The sequence below is a fragment of the Dunckerocampus dactyliophorus genome, chromosome 4 (genome assembly GCF_027744805.1).
Source record: "Dunckerocampus dactyliophorus isolate RoL2022-P2 chromosome 4, RoL_Ddac_1.1, whole genome shotgun sequence".
Classification (NCBI taxonomy): Eukaryota; Metazoa; Chordata; class Actinopteri; order Syngnathiformes; family Syngnathidae; genus Dunckerocampus; species Dunckerocampus dactyliophorus.
Genome location: NC_072822.1, coordinates 16,977,349 through 17,002,358, shown reverse-complemented (window position 1 = coordinate 17,002,358; position 25,010 = coordinate 16,977,349). Strand labels below are relative to the sequence as shown.

The 25,010-nt window shown below is 41.5% G+C and overlaps 1 protein-coding gene across 1 annotated transcript in view; it reads right to left on the bottom strand.

The window, feature by feature from the left end:
• Positions 1-1,747: 1,747 nt before the first annotated feature.
• adgra2 (adhesion G protein-coupled receptor A2) overlaps positions 1,748-25,010 on the bottom strand; it is a 48,313-nt gene continuing 25,050 nt past the window's right edge. Inside the window, exons 2-19 of the mRNA XM_054772468.1 lie at positions 24,519-24,590; positions 11,598-11,669; positions 9,770-9,841; positions 9,608-9,679; positions 8,940-9,103; positions 8,655-8,868; positions 8,389-8,553; positions 8,112-8,310; positions 7,873-8,022; positions 7,046-7,207; positions 6,739-6,939; positions 6,445-6,634; positions 5,156-5,364; positions 4,960-5,087; positions 4,741-4,864; positions 4,520-4,668; positions 3,828-3,917; positions 1,748-3,676 (exon numbers count right to left, since the gene is read on the bottom strand). Coding sequence (XP_054628443.1) covers positions 2,260-3,676; positions 3,828-3,917; positions 4,520-4,668; positions 4,741-4,864; positions 4,960-5,087; positions 5,156-5,364; positions 6,445-6,634; positions 6,739-6,939; positions 7,046-7,207; positions 7,873-8,022; positions 8,112-8,310; positions 8,389-8,553; positions 8,655-8,868; positions 8,940-9,103; positions 9,608-9,679; positions 9,770-9,841; positions 11,598-11,669; positions 24,519-24,590 — 3,850 coding nt within the window. The 3' untranslated portion in view covers positions 1,748-2,259. The remainder of the gene's footprint in view (positions 3,677-3,827; positions 3,918-4,519; positions 4,669-4,740; positions 4,865-4,959; positions 5,088-5,155; positions 5,365-6,444; positions 6,635-6,738; positions 6,940-7,045; positions 7,208-7,872; positions 8,023-8,111; positions 8,311-8,388; positions 8,554-8,654; positions 8,869-8,939; positions 9,104-9,607; positions 9,680-9,769; positions 9,842-11,597; positions 11,670-24,518; positions 24,591-25,010) is intronic.

Sequence of the window (25,010 nt, the reverse complement as noted above, 5' to 3'; positions counted from 1 at the left end):
TGAAACAAACAAGCAGTGTGGTTCTTTCGGAGCTCATTTTTGTCCTACAGGAGGCTACGATGGCTGTCAGGACAGATTTCTATAAGATATTGAAATTGGTATTTTATTCTGTTAATTGTGTCATTTTTAAGTCGTAAGTTTTTATTTTAAGTAAAAATATATTAAAGAATTAACTCCCCATGTATTAGTATTACTCTGAAACAGGCATCAAATTAAATTCATGTTTGTGTCAAACGGCAAGGTACATGTTTATTGGTTGTAGAATGTTGATATTTTCTTTGATATATTTTGTACATTTTTGCAAATTGTGGTTGCAGCAGAATAATGTGTTTGTTTTGTTAATTAATGGTTTTATGGCAGGGGGGTTTCCAACAAAACTAGGTAAAAGAGATGTTAAATGTTGAGTTGTCCATTGCATTGCATCATTTTCTGCATGTAAACCTATAATTATTATCTATAAAATGTGTTTTGTGTTTGTTGGATGTCTGCAACGGATTCATTGGATTTATATTATTTTCTATGGGAAAATTTGCTTGCGTTAGAATCCGTTTTGGTTTGAGTCAGACATTCTGGAATGAATTAATGACGTTAACCAAGGCACCACTGCATTTGTGACTGTTGACTGTATACAACTTGTGACTCTACAACAAAATCATCTTTGAGATTTGCGTATGGTCAGAAATGTCAAGAAAACAAAAGTAAAAGTGGGCACAATGACTGACTCTTCAGCACACCATGAAAATGTAAATTCTTCAACTTGTAAATTCTGAACATAAATATAATTGCATAAAGGTTTTAATTGAACTACAGACAGTTGCAATCTATCAAGATTAAATATTCAAAGTCAAGGACAAAAGTGCTCCTTTTTTGTTAGACACTTTTTATGTTCGCCCAATTTTTTTTCTTAAGTTATTTGTATGAAATCTGAACTGTATTACTTAAATCAAGCCAATAATGACTCAAATTTGCTTATTATAAGTAATATACAGTATGCCAGCTTTCCATATACATATTGCTTAAGATAATTGAATGGGTGTACCCTGTGGTAACAAAAAGGACTCTTTAGTTAAAAATAAGCACTTCTGACCTTAATTTTTGATATTTATAGATTTTCATAATTTTCTTCCCACATAATGCCAAGTTTAATAATGGGTGAATATCTACAGTATAATGCCTCCTTGATGCTGTAGTTAAAGTGATTCTGTTACACATTATATTCTGTGGATTTCACAAAGACTTAGAACAATGAGAAAGAGCGATTACAATACGATCCATAACGGAAGACAAAGTTCCTGTTAATGTAACTTCCTTAGTTGCAGAAAATGCAACAGAAATATTGACTTAATCATGCTGCTGGAAATGCTAAAAACTGAAAAAGAGAACTGCAACGCTGAAAACCCCAAAAAAGCTATCTGAATAGAGTGCAGGTGTTCTTTTTAAGTAGAATATTCACAATTATGTATTATTTGGTGATGAGTATAATTGTGTTGACAAGATGCCTATTTGTACTCCATGTACTGTTCACGTTTCCCAACTGGTACGGTCAATCCAATCCCATCCAGTAGGGGGCAGTCAAACACGCAATGCAGGTTCTCAGCGCCGGGTTTCCCCCTTCTCTTGACTGTGAAAAATACTAGACTATTTTTTATACAAAAAATGTATGCTAACTATTTCCCCTGATTTAATTTCTTTCATGATTTTATTTAATAAGAGGGACCACTTACTATTGCTGAAGGGATTACACAGAATGAACAATTAACCATTTATATCGTATATTCAAAAGTCTCACATAGCTTTGTTTTAATTGACACATTATTATGTACAGCCAAAAGTCTCACGCACATACACACACATACAAAATGCACATGCAGAAAAAAAATAAAGCAAACATTTCTGTGAAAGTAATTGCATAAAGCTGTACTATGGCAAAGAACAGTCTTCTGAAATGCATAGAAAAATCAAAACTCAATAAATCTCTCAATAAACGTCTTAAATCATAACCCAATATTTGCATAATCTTGAAACATTGTCAGCTGAATAAAATAAACATGTATCTTTTTTTTTTTTACAACCTATAGGACTGAATTTTCACAATTTCACATCAAATTCTTTGCCACTGAAACAGAAGTACCAGTGTGGCTTTCTGGATTCTTACATTTCTTTTTATAAATTATAATAATCAGGTGAAATTTAATATATAATCTCATTTAAAAGACTGTGAAATAGCTCAGTCACAACTGAAGTCGATGTACAAGTGGATTACACTGTGGTTTCGCTCTTCCATAAACTGCTCTTCACTCCGACAGAACTTTGGGACTGATCTGTGCCGCTTATGTCCTGGTCTAGCTCTAGAATCGAATTTTTCAGGGTGCCGTTAGAGGCTGCAGCCCCTGGCACAGTTGTGGTGCCACTGTTCAAAGGGTAAGAACAGCGCTTAGCATCCCTCTCTGCAGCAGCTGCAACTTTGAGATTGTCTCTGCTGATGCATCGTCTCTGAGCTCCATTCATGACTACCCTGCTGGCCAAAGAAGGAAGAAGAGGGTAGGGTTTGCGGCTGCCACTACTTCCCCCATCGCTGCCCTCTGAAGGGCTGGTGGCCACTGACTCACCCACCCGCTTTCCATTAGTCAGCAGGCCTGCATGGTTCTCTGAGAGGCTGTGATGGATGCTCCCGTTCTCACTGGTGGCTTGTTTATGAACCGCATGGGATGAGCTGAGGTGCTCCAAGTTTGTGGGACCTAAAGCTCCAAGGCTGCCCCCGCCTCCCGCTGTCCTTAGCGCTTTGAGACGATAGTGACCTCTGCCCTCACCTCGATGGTGATACTGGCTACTGCCTTGCTTAGTCCTGCTGTTCACTTTCCTTCGCTGAGGATGTACTGCTGAGTTAATGCTGGAAGGAATATTGTTTGTTGGCTTGGTGACATTGTCAGTACTGGTACCGGTGTTGTTACCAGCAGCAGAAGCAGGAGCCCTTGAAGTGTTGCTCGGCGTGTCTTGCACCACCTGCAGCAGGTTGGTGAGCTTGCAGGGTCCGACACTGCTGATGCCACTTGGTGTGGATGACGACCGAGCAGATGAAGAGTTATGTGAGTCACCAGGTGCGTGGCAGTTGATGAACAATTGGGAACCCTGCTCAGAGGTTTGCACTCCACTCCCTGTGGTGCATGTATGGGTATAGGGAGACACAGGATGGGAGTGGCCATGACCCGGGCAGCAGGGCAGCCACGAGGCCTGCACATCCAGACGTCGGAAGCAGTGGTGCACCACTAGGAACACCCCAAGGGCTATGGCGACCATTCCATAGAGAGAACTAAACAACAAGCTAGTGTGCCCGGTCAGCCACACTGCCATGGCCCCGCAACACCACAGGGCCACAAACAGGAAGTGGGTGGCCACCAGTACTAGGTACTGTGTCTTCAGTGAATACTGGTCCTCTAGAGCCATGTTAGGGTTTACAGGACCCACGACCGAGTCCGTAGACAGGAGGCTGATGCTTCCGGCCAGTGCGGGCTGGCTCTCAGTCACAGGAGACGACAGAGTGGTTCCTGTGCATTCTTTGGTTGCACGGCGCCTTAGGCAGAACACAGTGCACAGGAAGTAGATCCAGGTCACCAACACCACTAGGCCAGCAGGGACAAAGAAAGCCCCCAGGCTGGGGCGCCACACCAGCCAGCAGCTGCAAGAGGCAGTGAAAGATTCATCATGGGTAGAAGCAGAACAAGAACATCATTCAGGAAATCACACAGAATAATTCACTTTGCCACTAAACATAACAACATTAGGTCAGGGGGTCGAGTGGCTCAAGGACGAAAAAGACAAGGACTCACTAAGGGCTGTTGTCTCCGTAGTTGCTGACATTGACAGCTGCCGTGATCCCACAAATAATAAGAGGAACTCCACCAGCTATCAAATAGAACCTTGAATGAGAGTAAAAACACATCTGTTTGACCTTGCCTGTGACATTTCTTATGCATGCAAGCCTGTGTCATATCTCTCCATAGCTGGAATATGAATAGAGCTGTGTGAGCCTTTATTTTCTGAGTGGGCAGAGGTCAGCATAGGCTAGAATTTATTGCGGAATGGTGCCATACAGCTGAGTGGGCAACAAAGGCGGGCTGGAGAAGCAGCACTGTTCATGATCTTTGCTTTGGGATCATAGGGGCAACATGAGGCCAGGGGAAGGAGAAACAGAAGGGATTATTCGGGAGCACAGAGCTCCCCCCCGAAACTCCATTCAGATTTACAGCGACCCCTCTCTATCCTGTTATGCTGGACTCATACATTCTTCTTCCCTGCTTCATCTTGGCTTATTGCTTTTTGTGTCTTACAGAAAGCCTTCAAGGTTTCATCAAAACAGAGGGACTTTGGTTGTTGGGCACAATGGCTCATTTCATGGTGCACAATCTGGGTGGTAGAGCACTGGGACATCTGCATCTGTCCAAAATCGAAACCGTATTGACTGCTAACAACAATCTTTTGGTACAAAAGCAGGGTGAAGGTGAGTTGTTCTTGCTCTGACCTGAGCATAGGTCGCGGTGTAGGTGGAACAGGGGATTCCCCTTCTTGTTGCCGCGGCATTCTCCACATGGCTTCTTTGTAGATGACCCTGGCACTGACCCCGATCCACAGCAAGGTCGACAGCGAGGAATAGTGCAAGACGATGCCCACCTGTTGCACATTGCTCACGTGTTAAGCCTACACTATACTAATAACAGGATAAAATCACAGAAAGGCACTTACTGCTTGACAAACAATGGGATAGCTGGTCAAGCTTATGCCTCCTGCATAGATGGCTGTTGTCATGGCGATGTGAAAGCAGGTATTCAGTAATGTGTGCCAGCTTTTTCTTGAAATGTGAATGGAACTGTTGAGGAAAAAAGAAAAAACTAATAGCAATGTTTATGTACATACACTCATACATATAGCCATATGTAATGTATATAACATTGTATGACGTACCTGTGGTGCAGTATGTGTGTAATGATGATGGTGAAAAGGCAAAGAAGGAGCAGTGCAGTACAGGCATACACCACAGGGTGGAGCACCCTGACAGAAATGGGTGTAGAGTTGGGGAAATTTGGCACCTCCTACAAAAAATGAAAAAAGTACAATTACGATTTCATTCGCTGCAAAGGTTCCAAGTGTATCTTCCTACATGCAACACAGCATAGTTGCCAAGCAGAGAACAACGCATCGTGGATGTGCTGCTGTCACTGTGGACCAACTGGCATCCCTCTTGGCTCCAGCCTCCTTGTTTGTCCAGTGTCTTCTGGCTCCACTGTGCTGCCACAGCATCGCTTCCAGGGGACAAGTGGCGGAGTGACACCCAGATAGGCTCAGAGTGGTTCCACATTCTGCAGCCATCTGTATCATAAAGAAGGGAAACCAATGGCTGAGTCGATAATTGTGCATTTGAATAGCACTTAGGATATTTGTACATTTAGTAGCCACAACATTATGACCACAGTGTACTGTACAGGTGGTCCACAGATTACAAACAAGTTCCATTCCTGTGATGCAAGTCCAGTTTTAGCGTGAATCAGAACTTATACTGTACCTACATTATGCCTAAATTAACTCTTAAGTCAGTCATACTGTTCACAGGATACATGAAGGACATAAAATACAGTAATAATAAGATTAAATACAAGAATTAAATAAATAAAACAGCAATAAAAACACAACAACTCCTTACTTGTGGCTGTCTGTGGTTGTCGTACCGACTTAAATATTGTCCCAGCCTAGCCTGGAAGGATAACCTCCTCCTCTTCTCTCAAATCTCCTTGTGACAGCACGCAAAATCGATGACCCCCCTCTAACATTCATAAGCATTCAATAATCTTTATCCTTAATGATGGTCGCGACAGTCCTGCGGTTTGGACCAAAAGAGTGGCCAATATTGATGGGTATGTCTCCACTCTGAAATTTTTAGGATGCTTGTTTTCAGTTCCAAAGCTGCTTGGGAGACCTCACGATGTCCAAAAAGTTAAGTAATAAGCAATATTTCCTCATTGTGGCTTTGCAGGCACACACTGCATTCTCGTTCTGCGCGTGGTGCAGATTCTTCTGCTGATGATAACTAGATAATCGCACACTACATCCACAGTAATATAAAATAACAATTACTGTAACATATTGTTAAATTAATGCCTCAGGGTCAGTCAAAAGTGGTCATTATTATCAGAAGATGCAAATGGTCTTAATGTTTTTGCATTACATAGAAAGGCTAAAGGACAGAATACAAGGATTTATTCATAAGGTAGCAAACTGGTGGATTTATCAATCTTATTTTGTGTAGAAAAAACATACACATGTATGCAGATTGACTCAGAGTTTCAAAATTTGAAAGAACATCGACTGGCAGATGGTGACGGTGATAGCAGAAAAACATAATTCAACAAGTGATGGAATTAAAGGAATAAAAAGTGGTCCTCTCTAACTCACCAAGGCCTACATAGATGACAGGAGTGTTAACACTGCGTCTTCTAGAATGTCCCGCACTGTTGCTTGAATTGCCTGTCAGAGGGAAAAAGCTTCCAGTTCGGAAGGCCAAAAACTGCAGCTTACAGTCTGCAGGTGCATCGGAAGGAAAAAGAGTAGCAGGCAGAGTCACAGACGCCACAGCTACTGAATTCTAGAGTGAGAAAACAAAACAATGTAATGTATTAAATGTTTACATTCATCATAACAGCGTCATGTATTGGAATAAATACACAAACAATCATGCTCAAAGCTCACCCTGAGGGGAAAATTGGTCAGAGATGTGTTATGGGAGCCGGTGCTGCAGCGAAAACGAAGCTGTTGCTCATGAGTGGACTCAGGTATTTCCATTTCCACAGTAGCTGTTGAGACCTCACGGCGCTCATAAGCTGTGCAGGTTAGGCCAGTGAAGTGGGCTGGACGAATTAAGTGTGCTTCCATCACAATGTTCTTTGACACCTGTACAAATACACTTAACTATAAACTCTTTTCAGACCCTGATTATACGCTAGCAAAGCTTGAATTGATAAAGAAAAACAAACAATTAAGATGAGCGTTTCTATACCATGGAGAAATCTTGAGCATGGCTGTGCAGCTGAGGCCAGGCCAGAGACTCCAAAGAGCCCACAATGGAGCTGCAGGCTCTCTTCTCTCTCTGAGCGATAGCAAGGATCTGCTCATCCACCTGCATCAGGTTACTGCCCATCTCTACCAACACCTGTGGCAACTGGAGCCAAAATAGAGATTATTATGTATGCAAGGCACACACACTTCATTAGGTGAACCTGCACATTCTAATGTGGTTCAGCAGCTACATCCAAAATTCTGCCTTTACAAAAATAGCAATGCTTATTTTATTTCAGTATTGAGTATTTTTGGCTTGTTAATGGGCTGATAGTGCTTTTGTACCCTTGACACCTGTACTTTTTGGGCCCTGGAGTCAAAACTAATAGCTCTATGGGGAGCTATTATATTAAAAGTATAATTATAGCTTTAAGAGCAGAAATGGACTCAAACTGTATCCTTACATCTGACAATGCAGTGCAGTTCTACCCCACTGCAAGCTGCAACTTCAATAATAAACATCCATTCACTTTCTATAGCTTATCCTGTTCAGAGTCATGGGGACGCGGTAGCCTATCCCAGCCCACCAAGGGCAAAAGGTGGGCAACATTTTGCACTGGTTGCTAGTCAATCATTTGAACCTGGACTACACTATCAATGGCACCCAGTCACAAACATTATAGATTTCAATTTGACAATGTCGGTCACAGCTCAGCATTAGCCTCAAGGCAGAAGTTTTGATTGAGCATTGAATTTCATTAGATTGTGTAAAGACCAGTGAGTGTACTGTACATTCATTTGCAATCTGTAAAATGAACTATACCCAACCTCTTGCAGCTGCCTGACATATTCCATAAACTTCTCCATCATTTGTGCAACATAGAGTACATCCACTGAGTCAGTGAAGCCTGCGGCCTCCAGAGTGTATGTACGCACTTGGTGGGCCAAAGTAACAGCATTTGATGTATTGATGGGCCTCTGCAACAGAAATAAAAGAGGAAATACTATGACTTCATAGTGTTTAATAAGCAAGAAATGCTGAGCACAAACCAGACAGCATTACTGACCAGGATGAAGGTATGCAGGACACGGGTGATGCCATTTGTGTAGTGACAGTTAGTGTAGTTGCCTTCCTGCCACTTTCCAAAGCGGTCACATAGACGAGAGGCTTTCTTCTGTTCCACGCCCCCCTCTACAGACAGGGAGGGGTAACGCAGCTGCAGGCAGTACTGATGGGAGGTGATACCTGCCAGAGTTCTTGGCCATCTGCAGTTTTTCACCACACAAGAATGAGAACGATGCAAATGTAAACATTCTGTGTTGATACGTGTGACTGTAACCGACCTGAACTCGCCCCGGTTGTTGACAACCTTATCCTCTGGGCAGAAGGAGGCGCTGTTCTCCAGCACCACTATTTCAACAGAGCGAGATGTGTTGCCCCTCCCAGTAGTAACCACACACTCCCACTCTCCACTGGCCTCCACATGTACGTTGAACAGAATAAGCTCACTGCATATAAAGCATACACACAACACGTTACAGTCGTTAGTACACATTGTCACTGAAAACTTTTAAACAAGGCCTGAGTGCATTGGATGCAGCTTCATCACCTGGTAATAAAGGTGCAGTCGTGCAGTACGTTGCTCTCCAACTGGACACCTATATTGGGGTCAGAGGTCACTAGCTGACCATTGTGACGCCAGTATAGAGAGGTGACTTTGTCCACTAAGGCGGCAGTGCAGTGGAACGGCAGCCGATCGCCTTTGAAGACCACCTGACGCTGAGAAGGCAGCAGTGTCAGGGTGTGCAGCTCCAGAGGACCATCTGACATGATGGACAAGAAACATGTGTGATTGGCACACATCACACTGATTCACTGATTCAAATTCACTCACCACAGTTCAACTGGCTTTCTCTTAGTCCACGGAGGGGTTTTCCCTTCAGGGTTCTTGGGTAAGCACACAGGGTTTCATCCCCTAGTCGGGCTGAGCTGCTGCGAAAGAAGCCCGGGACCCAGCGCAGCCCACAGTCACATGACAGGTAGTCTGAGTTGAAGTTTCTATTGAAAAAGCACAACTCATTGTCATAAAAAAACTCTTGAATCTTGAATCTAATGTGTGACTAGTGAGAGACAAGGCTTCCCAAACAGAAAGGTGAAAAGTTGGATTTGGCAAAAAATGCTGATATATAATTTCACTTTAAAAAAACAAAAACAACTATAAATTAAATAACATTTAAAAAAAATCCTGTTTATTACTTTGTTCACACTGATTATGTGTGCAAAAAGCCAAATGATAATAACAATAATGATGACACAATGTAAATCCACAATCTTTTTTGCAATACATTTTTTTTTCTGATTTGTACATTTTCACACTGATTCTTTCTGCAAAATGCCAAATGATAATGTTTGTAATGATGACACAGTGATGTCATTATGTCGTCCATACAACACCAATTATTTGGCGTTATGGCTTATCTCAGAATCTGAGAGATAAAATCTCATTATATTTATATCAGTCTTTTCGGGTTGTATATTTTGAAGTTGGCACAAAACACTCACACTAGTTTAAGAGATGTTAGCTCCTGAAACACGTCTGGATCCAATGTGGATATGATGTTTCCGGAGAGGATCCTAACCAGCCAGAAATGACAGAAACACGTTATTTTGGTAATTTTCTCAGGACACAAAAAGTGCAAGTACATAATTTAAATGGTCTCTTACAGTTTAGTGAGATTAGTCAACCCCTGGAACATATTTGAAGTCAAGCAGCCAATGCGGTTATTGGATAGGTCACTGAAAGAGTGAAAAGACCAAGACATTCATTGGTTACTTTTGATGCTTTAGACTTGTCTCAGTAACAGATGATATCATTGCTCCATCTTGGAGTTTCTGTGGCAGGAGATGAACTACCGATTGAACTCTTACTCTGCCTCTATGATCTGCATATTACTTCCCATGGGTTAGTAGTACCAGAGTGGATGGGGAGCTACATTCTAATGATCATCACCCCTACTCTTTATCTCTACTACATGGCTCCATGGAACACCAGTAAATGTTTATCACCAAAAGCAGGGCCCCTGGCCCGAGTGTGATGTATAGCCACAGCTAGAGAGATGTGCTCTGGTGCTCGTCTGACACTGCCCAGCAGAGAGCTGTCCAGAGCATGTGTTTATCTCCCCCTGTTTGTTTTGAGAAGCCCCAGACCTTGCAGGGAAAACACAAGTAGGGGGAGGAGGGAAGGCGGATCACGCGGGTCTGCACAGATGACCGCTGCTCTGACCAACGCCTCAACCAGGCCTGAGTACTACTGCTATCACATCCTGATCCAACTTCTTACCATTGTGGTGGTCAAGCTGCAGATAGAAGAATAGAGTGTGGTCCTGTCAAGTCTGGCAGTTCATAACAGACAGACACCATCTCAAGGAACTTACATGGAGCAGGTCTACAACCACACACCTCATACATTAAAGAAAACTAACTGAACCCTACAGGTATATAAACAAGTACTTGGTTTGGTTTGGTTTAATTTTATTTGAACATGCATGAATGTTACAATGAGTCCTTTAAGTCCTTTGTCACAAATGTCGTTGATATCCAAATTTAACAGTTTTGGTCCCAATATTCACCCCTGGGATACTCCACATGTGAGATTTTTAACTCGCAGATGTGTATTCTCCTAGCTTTACAAATTGCTTCCTGTTTGCTAGGTAACTTTTAACCAAATTCAAAACTAATCCTCTGATTCTGTACCTTGGTACTTTAGACAGAAAGCTAGAACAGCACCAAGACAACCCTGTAGCCAACATCTGAAGTTATCCTCCAATGAACCAGGAAGTAGCCAACTAATAGACAAAACGGTTGGCAAATATTGCCCCATGTTTTGTTTTTTTTTATGCAAGAGGGACAGATTATTCTTCCCAGTCCAGAATCGATGTCTTACATCCTCCTCCATTAACCAGGAAGTCACCTAAAAAGAATAACCAACAAACACATGTACTAATATATCTTGACTTTTTCTTTTTTCTTTGCATTTTAAGTGCTCTCTCTACCCATCCATCCATCTTCTATGCCACTTATCCTCACTAAGGTCACGGGTATGCTGGGTCCTATCCTAGCTGACTTCGGGCGAGAGGCGGGGTACACCCTGAACTGGTCGCCAGCCAAATGCAGGGCACATATAGACAAACAACCATTCACACTCACATTCATACCTATGGACAATTTAGAGCCGCCAATTAACCTAACATGCATGTTTTTGGAATGTGGGAGAAAACCCACGTGCGCACGGGGAGAGCAGGCAAACTCTACACGGAGATGCCCAACGGAGATTCAAACCTAGAGCTTCCTGATCTCCTGACTGTGTGGCCAACATGCTAACCACTAACAATCGTGCCCAAGAATCAAAAATTGGTATGTGGTCCTCATCTTTCATAAACGAGGGTGGCATGCTTAGACACAGAAGGACAAACAAACAAAAATACGGTGCTCCACAATTTTCTTCTTCATGTGTTTGCTGCTGTGAATTGGAAAGTGAATCACATCCACTTACAGTTTCCTGAGCTCAGAGAGGCCTTGGAAGGCTCCAGGCATGATGGTGCTGATTAAGTTGTGCTTGAGATCCCTGTGGTGAGAGAAAATATCAAATGATAAAATACACGCAGGGGCAATGTTGACACATCTTCACGCAGACCCTTCACAGGAAAGCTTAATAAAAGTGTTTTTTCAAAAAAGGGAGAGGGAAGGATTCTCATGGCCGAACCCGGCTCCACCAGCAGGACCCAGCAGGATACTTCTGCACTCTGATAGGAAATCTTATCCCAGCAGCCACCTGGGCTTGAGGCGAGTAACATGCCCCCAAAATGACCAGATAAGCTTTGTATGAAATCGACATGTTGTTATTTTTGTGGACAAGCGCTTCCCATGATTTGGTCAGACCATAAATATTTATTCTGCTTTTGAAGATCTAATTTCATACAAGTGCTGCACCTTTCTTCACCCTCTTCCCGTTCCACATCCACGTCCATGTGGAAAACAATCTATAGACAATCTATCCCCACCACAATCAATTTTAGCCTGTATTTCATTTTTGATCAAAGTTATTTTTTTTACTGCTCTGGTGGGAGCAGTTAGGTCCAAACAGGTCAGGAGACTGATAGTTATCTACAGGACATGCTCGGACATGTGCAGCATAAAAAATGCCCATTTTCATCAAGGAGGGGTTTCCGTACAGGAGCTCAGCAGCTTATACAGGATGTAACTTTTATCTATGCCATTTCTATAAAGGATGCTACTGCAGTAGCAGATTCTCTGTTACAAGCGGCATTTTCCCTCACCAGTCCCAGCCATACTACCGCACACCACGCATGCACAACCTCCGTACTATTTTAATCACTATAGGCACTGACAAATACCTGTGTAACAAATACCTAGGTAACCAATACACTATGCTGCAAACATCTCAAAATGATTGTTGCTGTGACAGCAGATGTGACATTGAGGAAAGGGACGTAATGTGTAATATGAAGTATAAGAAGGTATTATGCAAATAAAAATTGTATATCAAATATGAAGTGGTATGCATATGTCTAAAGATAGTATTATTCTTCCTGCGCTCTGCTCAATAAAGATCACCACTTTCATTCCTTGTCTACTTGTCGGTATCATGGCATATTAGCTTTTTTATGTTTTCACTGTTCCCCCTTTCAGAGGTCGCCAGAGCAAGTCAATCACATGAATGGTTGTGGCTTAGTTTTCACATAGGATGCCCTTCCTGACACAACCGTGGTTGAGAAGCGAACCCATGCCCTCAGTGTGAAAGGCAAACGTGTATACCATTACACCACCAAAGGGGTACCAAAGTACCCCATATAGAGTGTGTGCGATATGCCAATGACCCTCAGTAGGATGCAATAGCGTTCAGCTACAACCAAAGTAATAAACAATTTCCAACATTATTCTGAAATGACATTTACTATCTTTTGTTTTGTTTACTAGTTATTGATACAGCTCTTGTATTGGATGCCATTTGATTGTGCTGCTCAAGCAACTGGTAGTGTAGAGTGTTTCATTGCATAGTATAACTGCCTGTTTTACTATGCATATGACAATTTGAATCTTGAATCTTGAAGAGGTTCACATATGTGGCTTTTGTGCAGATGGTGGGGGATCAGTCCAAGGTATACTCCACTCTTTCCTCCTGTGACCCTTAACAGGATGAGTGGTTCGGAAAACGGATAGATGGATGTGTTCTTTGTTTTGTAAGCATACTGTATCAGCATATCATGCACTATCTTGACTGTTAGGTCATCATCAAAGAACTTGTATGATAAACCGAACAACATCAAAGTACTCCACAAGAAGTAACATCTGATTCACTAATCCAACTTAAATGCCCCTCACTCCTCTTCCTACTTTGTTCCAAAGCTTCTCTCCAACCAGCCTGAAAACTGTAGCCAGTTGATACATAGGTGATGACTTATTCGTGTGTCCTTTGGAGCAGAGTGTGCCCTTCTTGACAAGAACTTCACAGCTCAGTGGCCTTGACTCTTGAAGACAACAGCTGTCACCAAGTAAGGATAACATCAGACGACATACACTTCAAAGCTTCATGCATGTTGAGCAAGAAAGTGAAAGAGAGCTTGCAGCTATTTGTTGCTCCATTCTCTTGACTGCGCTCTTCAAGTCCAATATGGGGCTCTTATCTGATGTTCTATAGGCCTAACACCACCTCAAAAATGTCCTTGTGATGATTGGGTTAGGTCACTGCTGTTGTGAAGAGTCATTTGTCTGCAGCTATGTGTGATGAGCACCTGGGCTCAGACAGGCTGGATAATGGCTAATAATGAAGACATGACGTGTAGAGCGGCCCAGACGTGAAGTGTTCCATTATAAGGAGCACGGCGGCAGGGGCTTGGAGTGCTACACTGACATTGTTTAGGCCCCGGCCCCAGAGGGAGTTGGGAAAATGACTGAGGCCGGGGAACGGCTGGTCATTATCGCTAGACTGGAATCAGGAATTTCCTGTTCCTGTAATTTTCTTATGGAAAGCCATTGCATTCCCGAGGCAAATGTCTTAACTGTAATTCTATTTATCTCCTGTTGTAAATCAATCTGTGGGTTAAAAGTATGTTTCAAAAATACTAAAGCAAACAGAGTTTACTGGTACCTTGGTTCCTGACAAAGGTCAGAGAGACCATTTTTGTTTCGCGTGTCATTTCCTGTCTGGTTGCCATCTTAGCAGAGGCCCTCGCTCGTTTATTTTTACAGTTTCCTTTTTCTCCTTTTTTTCACAAGCTAGCTTTCCCCTTCAGGGAGGGGCAGGTGGTTTGAGGGGTTGAACACAGAAAAATTGTCCCTGTGTATAGTTCTGACCCCACCTCCATACTCCTTAACACACTTACTCACAATGGGGTCTCTGTGCCGCAGGCCCCCAAACACACGCCTGCCTTTCCCCCAAAACAGGAAACCAGCATCTGCACAGCTCTTGTTTTTCTACTAATTTCCTGCTTTGCTGCCCATTGCCCTGATTATTTTCTTTATTTGCGCTGTTCCCCTAAGATTGGATACCTCATCAACCTTTGTCTGTGTTCATGTGAAGACTGATTGCTTGGTAAACAGTAAAGCAGTGAAACAAATGTAGGGGTGTTGTGCAACTTGTTGCTCATAAATGGACAACCTCCTCTGCAAAACGACTTACCGTACTTATTCCATAAAAGTAGTATGCTTAAAATAATTGGAGCCAAAATTGAGTCGGCCCCTGACTTAAGACAACATAAACATAAGATTTAACTACACTAACTTTGAAGGGCTGTACATGAGTAACAATATACACTTTTATTTTGTGCAACATTGCCTGAGTTGATTATATGTTTTTACAGTCTACAGCAATAGGAGCGCGATGCTATTCTGCCAAGTAAAACACTGGAACTCACGGACTATTATTGACTTCATTTTTGGCTTTGGGAAGAAGCGAGAGAAGCAGACGATTACCGCTTTGGCACTTGTGTTGGATTCATGGGCTCAACAAGCAGGCACGGTGTCTGCCATTAATGATGTTATGTTGGTGATAAAACATTTATTGTACTGGCAAATATTTCTGAAAGGGAACAATGGCTTTAAAATGAAATGATTGATGAATAGGAAGACAGTGTGTTCGGCTTTAAGGTGACTTGACATTGGAACCTAGAAAGTATAATGCCCTAAAATCATAACATTTGGGCCAGAATGCTCTCTGGATGGAGCACAAAACCTTAGCTGTTGAGCCCCCATCATAAATACAAACATCTTGCAGCACTTCTGCACATTTTGTGTGTCACGCTTTTTTGGGAGGTTTTGTGATGGCAGCACAGAAGTGATGCAGGGTTTCCGATACATGTAATTGATTGTGGCGCACCGCCGCGACAAAATAAAAGCCGTCACACCTAAAAAATGTTTTTTTTAAAAAACTTGAAAACAATGTTAAGTAATAAATTGTATGAATGGATATATATGCTATATAGATACATATATAGCTTTACACACATATTAATATATATAAAAGAAAATATCACAAAAATTTTTCACTGTGCTTTATTTTGATAAACATGCACCGGAATGGCCCGTTTGCCCTGTTGGCACTTGCCTATTTGTGACCAGACAAAAGTAGGCGACCCATCTTGTGTTGACGTTCACTTTGTTCCTCATTATTGTGAGAATAAAAAGTAGTCCGTCAAATGTAGCCAATTGGCGACAGCTTGTCACAGGCTAAGCCTGTCAATGCCAGTGTGTGTATCACTCACATTTCAATCTTATTCGACTTTCTGGCATCTTTGTTTAGCCATTTTGGTTTCTTGGGATACATGCTAACTTACTTTTTTAAAATGTCACTTAACAATCTTGCTCTCTTGTTCAACATAAACATGTTGTGTGTCCAGCTTTAAGATAGCAATGCTATCACAAAGGTCACCAACAGGTCGCTCGTATGCTAGCAGTGGCTCACAAGCTGATGTTGAATAGTTCCCTAAAGAATAGTATTCTATTCAAACATGACGCCTGTATTTAATGACAAATGAGCACACTGAGTGGAGATGTGCAATTGAAATGTTGGCAGTCAGATAAAACACAAAGCTCACCTCTCCTTTCTTTTTGTCAAAGTAGTTTAATAGTGCTGCAAGTTGGATACATCAACACTATCATAACCCTGGACTGAATTGATACTGTTTATACAGGACAGATTTCTATAACAAAAATATGTATATTGTTATTTTATTTTGCTAATACTGTTATTTTGAAGGCCGCACTGTGGCCGAGGGGTTAGCATGTTGGCCACACAGACAGGAGATCGATTGAAAGATTGAGAAAGATGATTATCCCGAGTGTGCGTGGGTTTTCTTCGGGTTTCCCGGTTTCCTCCCACATTCCAAAAAGTGCATGTTAGGTTAATTGGCGACATAGGTATGAATGTGAGAGTGAATGTTTGTTTGTTTGTCTATACAGTATGTGCCCTGCGATTGGCTGTCGACCAGTCCAGTGTGTACCCTGCCTCTCGCCCGAAGTCAGTTGGGATAGGCTCCAGCATGCCCACGACCATAATGAGGATAAGATGGATGGATGTTATTTTAAACTAAAAACTATATTATTGAACAATTCATTTCCCATGTATTTGGTTTACTTTAAAACAGGCATCAAATAAAATTTAGGTCAAATGGTACAACTTTTGTACTAGTCACATAGTTCTATTAGACTAAATATGTCAGGTAACAAAAGGAGGCTCGACATTTTACACTCTCACTTTAAGTGTTCTCAGCAACTTTGCCATTCAATTAGTTTTGCTGTTAAAAAAGGTAAAAAATAACTTCATAAATAAATAAGTGATAAAATTGTTATTTGTCACAGTAAAAAAAAAGCGGCCCGACACAGAGGCACCAGTCCGCCCTCCCATGCAGCCCACCACCACAGCTTAAAAAAAATCCTATTGTTTATTTAGTATTATTTTTCATTTTGAAATTTATTATCCCAGTCATAATAAAACAAGAAGAAGGGAATGTAAATCGCATACTCAGCGTGCATTTAGTCTTAATGTGGAGAAGCACACATAATCCTCCCTTTGCATGTCCGTCATGTGTCATCATAGTTAACAATGAATAATGTATTGTTTCTAAATTGTATTGTTCAGCGTTTAGCTTCTAATGTCATCTCTTATCTTTTTACTCTTGTATGACAGCTTTTTTGGCAACATTTCCGACCAGCATCATTAAATGGTGAGTACATTTGATTTTTTTTTGTAGTTTTGTTTCTTATTATACAGCAGATCTGTCATGTCCTGCATTGTTCCTCTTTATTTATTCTCCTTGTTTGCCTCTGCCGTCTCTTCTGTGTTTCATTTTTCTTTCCAGGAGCCCTTTCACCGGCTAGAGGCAGGGCAGCTGGGCGCACCTGAGCTGGATTGGACATGTCTTACTAACGCTGATAGACAGCAGGCGGGAGACGCTGGTTTATTCCTCTTTGCTCAACCACGCGGATGTTGGCTTACCTGCTGGCACCATTTTGTTTGGACTAGTTACATTATATTACTTGTTGGACTTATCCTTGCTCAAGTGTCTCCTCAGGTGAGCCCAGTTGCCTCCCTAGCTTTCCCGCTTGGCCACAATTTTGCTTGTGGTGACAGTTTTCTGTTACTCTTTTTCACGCAACCACCGTTTGTTAACCAGAACGAAGTATTTAAGAATAGTCTCCGCATCTGGTGTTACAGTCCTTTTTGCAAAAACGTCACCCAGATCCTCGCTATTCGCAGTGGTTAATCTCTAAGACTATCCACGAATAGCGATGTGGCAGCGAGATCAACACGGGCACCACCTTCGTGTTTTTTAAATTCTATTTCTATTTTTTATTCTATATTCCTTTTAATTCAATAGTGTTTCTCACATTCATTATCAATGGCTGGCACTTGCAACTTTCTTTGGCTCCATTTTGTTTTATTAAGGTGAGAAACACTATTAAATACAAGAAATAAACAGGAAGGTGGTGTCCGTGTTGATCTTGCTGCCACATCGTGTCTTTGGGAAAAAAACAATAAATAAAATAAAATAAATAAAAATAAATAAAAGTAACCTAAAATGTTTGTTTAACCCTTTCATTCATCGTGTATTTATATGCATTTAGAATTGTTTTCTCCATGTAAAACTATGACAGTAAAATCTAAAAACATGTTTTGTGTTTTTTGGATTTCTGTAACGTATTAAATGGATTTACATTATTTCTCATGGGAAAATTTGATTTGTTTAGCATCCGTTTAGAGCCAGACCTTCTGGAACGGAATAATGACGCCACCCAAGGTTCCACTGCATTTATATACTTTTCTATGGGAATAATAGATGGTAAATTCAAAACTGTGAACTGGAGGAGTGTTTCAATAATAATAAATGAACTGTAATTTGGGATCTGTAAGTCCAGAGAGCTTAAGTTTCTCTGGATGAGAATTGCATTTAAACCACTTGGCCAATAAGTGTGAAGTATTGTTAGTGATATATAAAGCGTACAATTTGGTAATAGGCTTATGAGGTGATCTGCTATGTGTTTCAATAGAGCCCCAGAGCCATGACGGAGCTAGGCTTGCAACACAAACACCGCAGTCCTCCAGTTTATCTGAAAGACACATCTGGAGTCTATCAAGTCCAGCAGCACCCCCCTTTCTGTTTCCTCTCTCCGGCACGGTTAACCCTTTCCTCACCCGCTCCACCTCTGCATGATAACCAAGATGGTGTATTAACATTAATGCTTGTTTTTCGATGCGGGGCATCCGCTGGCCTTTAAGAGAAGTGATTCAGTTTAACTTGTCTAAATAAGGGGGCTGTTTGCGGCGTTTTTTCATATGCTGCCCACCTTTCCTTTATTTTAACTCATCACCAACATCATTTGCATCCGTGGAAATCTTTCTGTAAGGAAAAAAAACCTCAGGTTTATATAAGACAAATTGCAAAGGTTATGCCTTCCTTCTCGCCCTCCCTTTCGCTCTCTCTCCGGCCACCATACCATCTTTAGCCATCATGGCTACCCCTCCTTTACGTCAGTAAGCCTGTTTAAGTTGGACCACTTCCTAACCACAAAACGCTCTAGTGTGGCCTGTGTCCCATTTAGTAAAAGATACAAAGTACGCTCACTTTTATCAATAATAAACATAATATGATAATGCTCTGATAGTGATATGATAGTGTCTACTTTATATAACATTGATGCAGACCAAGTCAATTCAACATGCAAGATTAATGTTGCATGATACGTTCCTGCCCATACACATTATTTTTCCCCTTTTGGAGTTTAGAAGTCTATATGAAGTTGCCAAAACCCTGCGTCACTGCTGCCATTCAGACCTGTCCACTGCAGTGTCCTGCTGCTGCCTCATCCATCATCCATCGTCATGACTGCCCTCTACTCTCCCTCCTCACGCCCTCTCTCCCCACCTTAAGGGTGAACAGACCTGGTAATGAGGGCCCCTTGTGCCTTGCCTGTCTGTCCTGTGTGTCCCATGGTGCTTTAGGGGCCCAGTTGGACAAGAGCCAGGCAGCCTCGGCCCTTTTTTGCTCATTATTCTCATTACTTCGCCTCAATTCAGGACAGGACAGGCTGCTGGGATCTGTCCACAACTCATAAAGGTCTTGGCTCGTTAGTAGGACAGCCCGCATGAGCTCCCATCAGTTAGACGGTGTTCACAAGCGTGGAGGAACTTGTGTAACTCATGGACAGCAATGGAGGACTCATAAGTAAAAGTAATGTAAAGTAATCCCTCGTTTATTGCGCTTAATTGGTTCCAGACCCCACCGCATTACGTGAATTTCCGCAAAGTAGAATTGCTTATTTATAAATGGGATATTTTCATAGTTAGAGCATAGAAAATCTGTTTACGCCCTGACACATATGATTTATAACATTTTCAGAGCACTCTAGAAATGAAAAAGCACCCCTATAGTCACATTTACCTTTTCGTATTACCCAATATAGTAGACATAATAACAGTAAATAAGCCATTTAAGACATAAATAGGGCTCATGCTCGCGAGTGTTGCTATAAATGTCTTCCCTGGGGAGGTGAGTGAGGGGCGGACAGGAAGTGACGTCGAGGGTTCAGAGTTGAGTTTTAGCTTGGCGTTGGTTACAGTTGCAACAGTAGCCCGTGTTCTTATTTGGGATTGTGCCTGTTGTGAGATCATTCAAACCTGGAATGACAGCCTGATGATTACTGACACCTAGTGACTTGTGTAGAATACAACGTCAAGGTCTTATAATGCATCTTTTGAATGCCTTATATTTGTATTTTACTTTATTTAGCATTTTTATGCTTGAAAATGCTCAATTTGGCAAAAAAAGACCTAACATTTGCTTAAATATGCATATGTTTTGACTAATAATAGGCCATATTCAACCACAACACAGCATGATTTATTCATTAATATATTTCTGAAAAACTATTAGAGTGAAACCATGATATTTAAACCGCGAAGTGTACTCCCGTTGCCTACATGGGATTCATTACCTATGGCAAGAGTCAAGGCGATCAGTCATGTTTTGATCACTTGTTTGTCGCTTAAATAGCAGGAGAAGTACATAACCAACCTCCAGGTGGAAAGGAGGCACATAAAGTATGTTGCTGAAAATCCCATTGATGCAAATTCACATAAACTGCACTCATAAATTGGTATTAATGCCTTTTCACAATGGAATATTCCCCCTCCCAAAAGAATGCTTTTTATGTCATTATCCATGAGCCAGCACGTTGTCTGCTCACTGACAGATGAACAAACAATATGAATGTTTCTACATTATGTGGATGGATGTGTGTGTGTGTGTGTGTGTGTGAGAGAGAGCGAGAGAGGAAGAGAGAGTCAGCATACTACATATACATAGCACACCCTGCCATAGAAGCCAGGTATGATTCAATTGGTGTCGGAAAGAAATGAGGTATTCTGAGATCCAAATGTAGCTGTTGGACGGCGTGGCTATTTAAAAGAACTAGAAAAACACAGTTAGAAGGCAAAAACAAACAAGACTAAATTGCTCCTCTGCACTTGGGTGGTTTGGCAAGTTATGAAGGCAATCGTGGCTTTGAGGAGGTTTGTCCCAATGAAAGGGCTAACTGTGTCGATTTCTGTGTAGAAGACTGGGCCAGGCCTGGAGGATGGCTATTCATTTATTCAGCAGCGGCAGCAGATCAGATTGCAGTCAGAATGAATAGATGTCCGATGTGAGTGTTGTCTTTCAAACGCCTTGACAAGAAGTGAGGGTGCCCATACTAGGAAGCATGCTCAGAGTACACACTGAAGAGAGATGCGCGTGTGCGCGGTCACTGAGCAGACTGTTTATCTTCTTCTAGTAGGGAAAGAGATGCTGTGTAATTCCCTGATGTGTGTTTACTCAGCCCTAGTGGGCTTGGCCTTTGATTATAGTGCTGACCACATAATATGACTAACTGTTCACTACTGCTCCAAATGACAAGCACATGGAGATGACACACTGGAAGCAATGAGACGACAGGGATGGCAGGTTCATTTGGCAAAACAAACATGGCCGCTCACAGGGAGGAAAATGCAGCCCTGCTCAATTCCTCCCCCCCAAAAAATCACTGCAACGGTGAATTTGAATTTGGCATTTTTCACATCAGACAGCAATTTTCCCATGCGCTTGAATGTAATAGTGAGCAGTGCAGCTCAATTAAAGGCTGAGAACGTCAGTGTGAGTGAGAGGACCTCCACGGCTGTGTGTCAGAGAGCCAGCCGAGGAGTTAAATGAGGCCTGCATGATTTGCGTTATATGTCCCCCCGATGTTAGTTTGGTGTGGGTTATGGCCGCAGCACCCGTGTTTGTGTTAGGGATTTTTGTTAGGGATTTATGTGCCTGTTGTGAGATAATTCAAAGTGTAATACGTTCCTGCGATCAAGTGTGGTGTGTGTGTGTGTGGGTGTGTGTGTGTGTGTGTGTGTCTCAACGAACATTACAGTAACATTAATATATTTTTAAAAAACGTGATAGAGCCGCAAAAATCTAACCTTGAAGTGGCGAAAGAAGATTGTACACCTATTTGCTTTATTACTTCTAACACAAAGCTAAGATAGTTTAGATTGACTTCCATTGGATTGTGTTTAGCATCTTTAATGCACAAAATGTAACACGGCGGCTCCTTGCGTCCTTCAGTTTTTCTGAATGCAGCCCAGTTTGGACATCCTTGCCCTATGTGAAACCTTCATATGGCTGTGCTAGTTTGTGTGTTAGTCAGCTTCTTCCAGCCTCCAGGAAAAGCTCCACCCTGTTCCCTCCTGCTAGTTTTACCACCGCTGCCATACAAGGGCCAACTAGTGGCTGAGCTCAGGTTTCTCGACCCCTCGACCCTTCAGCCTTACAGGGAGCCTTGTCCGCACGTACAAAAACAATCAACTCCAGTTCATTTTTACAAAAATGCTATATTCACATTTGCGTTAGAGGTGATTTCCTGTCAACAACTTCATCAGCAGTGTCTTTGTAAACAACATGGCACAAGTTTTCCACCTAAACAATAAGTAGGTACTAACAAGATAATTACAGCAAATTAAATGTTTCCCATTCTTTTAACATTTTTCGAGAAGTCTGCAAGCTTCATGGGTGGCAGAGGTGAGTGCCATGTGGAACTAATACACAAACAAAGCATGTCTGCAAAACTACAGTATCCTGACTGCGGGAGCATGTGTTGTCAGCTATAAAGCGGTAGTGGCACCTCTGTAATTTCAGTCTTGTGGGGAAATAAAATAGATGAAGAGCTAACTGCAGAGAGACAGACATGACGGGATGTTGCTGGTAAACATGGGAAACACCAGCACAATCTAATGAGATACCATACAAGAGCTATATCAACAGCAAAGATAATAATGCTGAGTTTTGATTGACACTGTCAGCAAGCTATTCATTTAACACTTTATAGTAAGGAGCAATGTTTTTCAAGTGTCTGAGTATACACACAAACGACCTGTCATATTTTGTACATGTGTAGGTTCAAACAAACAGCAAGGTGCACTTCGCAATGTAGTTTTCCGTATTGTCAAACTCAGACAAAACAAGTCGTGGAACTCATACAATTGACCATCTGAATCTTGTAGAAGGCCCATAGTTTATAATTTAATTTTCCACTTCTTTTCTTTTACCGTTTATTTTGTTAATGATATAATATACTTTCATTTCCTTATTTTACTTTTACTTTCTGTTTTGCAGCAGCCTGTTCTGGCACTATTTCATTCTGGAAATGTACAGTACTTGAAATGCATGCCATATTTGTTGTATATGTTTACTTTTGTCTAAATAAAAAAAACAAAAATCAACCGACCTTCCGGTCCCTTGGTGTAATACTTACAAGTATGTCCTGCCACCAAAATAAAAGCAAGCCGAACATTGAGCCGAAGTTACCTAAAATAAGCAGTATTTTGTTAGTTTTACATTTTACAGTGGTTCACTTCTTTTCACATTAGTTTGACAATTAATAATATTGAAAAGTGAGACATGTGAAGTACAGCTGCGATGTAGAAATAAAAAAATTATTTCATTTTTAGTCCCACTTTCACATTTTAATATTTAAAATGGTTAACTTACGCTTATTACCCTTGTATGAGAATTAAGAATGTGGAAATGTGCATTTTATAACATTTTCATGGCTATATGACATAACAAAATGAAGTCCTTGGAGAGGCCTAGTCAAAGTCCTGACCTGAATCCTATTGAGATGCTGTGGCATGACCTTAAAAATGCGCTTCATATTTATAAACCCTCCAACGTGGCTGAATTACAACAACTCTGCAAAGATGAGTGGTCCAAAATTCCTCCACAGCTCTGTAAGAGACTCCCTGCAAACGCTTGATTGTAGTTGTTGCTGCTAAGGGTGGCCCAACCAGTTATTTGGCTTAGGGGGAAATCACTTTTTCACACAGGGCCCTGTTGGTTTGGATTTTTTTTCTCCCTTAATAATAAAAAGTTTAATTTAAAAAATGCATTTTGTGTCCAGTTGTGTTGTCATTGACTAATATTTACATTTGTTTGATGATCTGAAACATTTAAGTGCAGCGCTATTGTAATAGTCTAACAATTAACTATGCTTTGATTCATTGGAAATTAGTGGGAAGGTCCTGCCTTACAGTCCATTGAAAGAGATATGATAAAACAAATGATATATCAATGTGAAGCTGCCAGCCTCTTGTGGAGTGGGGTTGATGTAATAAAAAAAAGACTTGTGGCAGGTATAACTATGATAACCTGTCTGTATAACTAAAGCATATAGTATCAGAGCAGAGCATCATCCTCCCTGTTGGACACATGCACGTTGGATGGAAGCACACGAGTGCTGATCAGATCTCATCATCACATCCTGTGTGATTTGCTCCCCACAGGCCCCCAAAGCAAAATAACAGCGAACACATATGGTGCACTACACACACAATGCACATGACAGGATGATTACTGATCGAGATTGATGAGCTACTCACAGTTTCTCCAGGGCGCTAAGTCCAAAGAAGGAGCCATTTTTTAGTACTCGGATTTTGTTGTGGCTTAGTACTCTGCAAAGAAAGAGAAAGGGAATTTGAGGATTATTCCTCTGAGGATGAATTGAAATACATTTTATGCTGCTGACGTTTGTCTGAGTGAAAAAGAAGGAAGTCAGGTTTCACCAAGCTGCACGCAACAAGGACCAGAGCCAGTTGACTGTGCACTTGTTGCCGTCACACAAGAACCCGGGCCAGACATTAGACTAGATGGTTCCAATTAAAAACTAAAAAGACCATCAAGATAATAAGCAGAATAGTAATCTTGAGAATCATTTTGCATGCATTTATACATCAAAAGGAAGCCCCTTTTTATCAAACACATGGTGATGCAGGCTGTGTTCATTAGGCTTTTTTTACCCCGCTGGTCTGCACAAAGGAGGCTTATCACAGCACAGACACACTGCTAGTGAGGCTCAGATAAGTAGCAAGGCA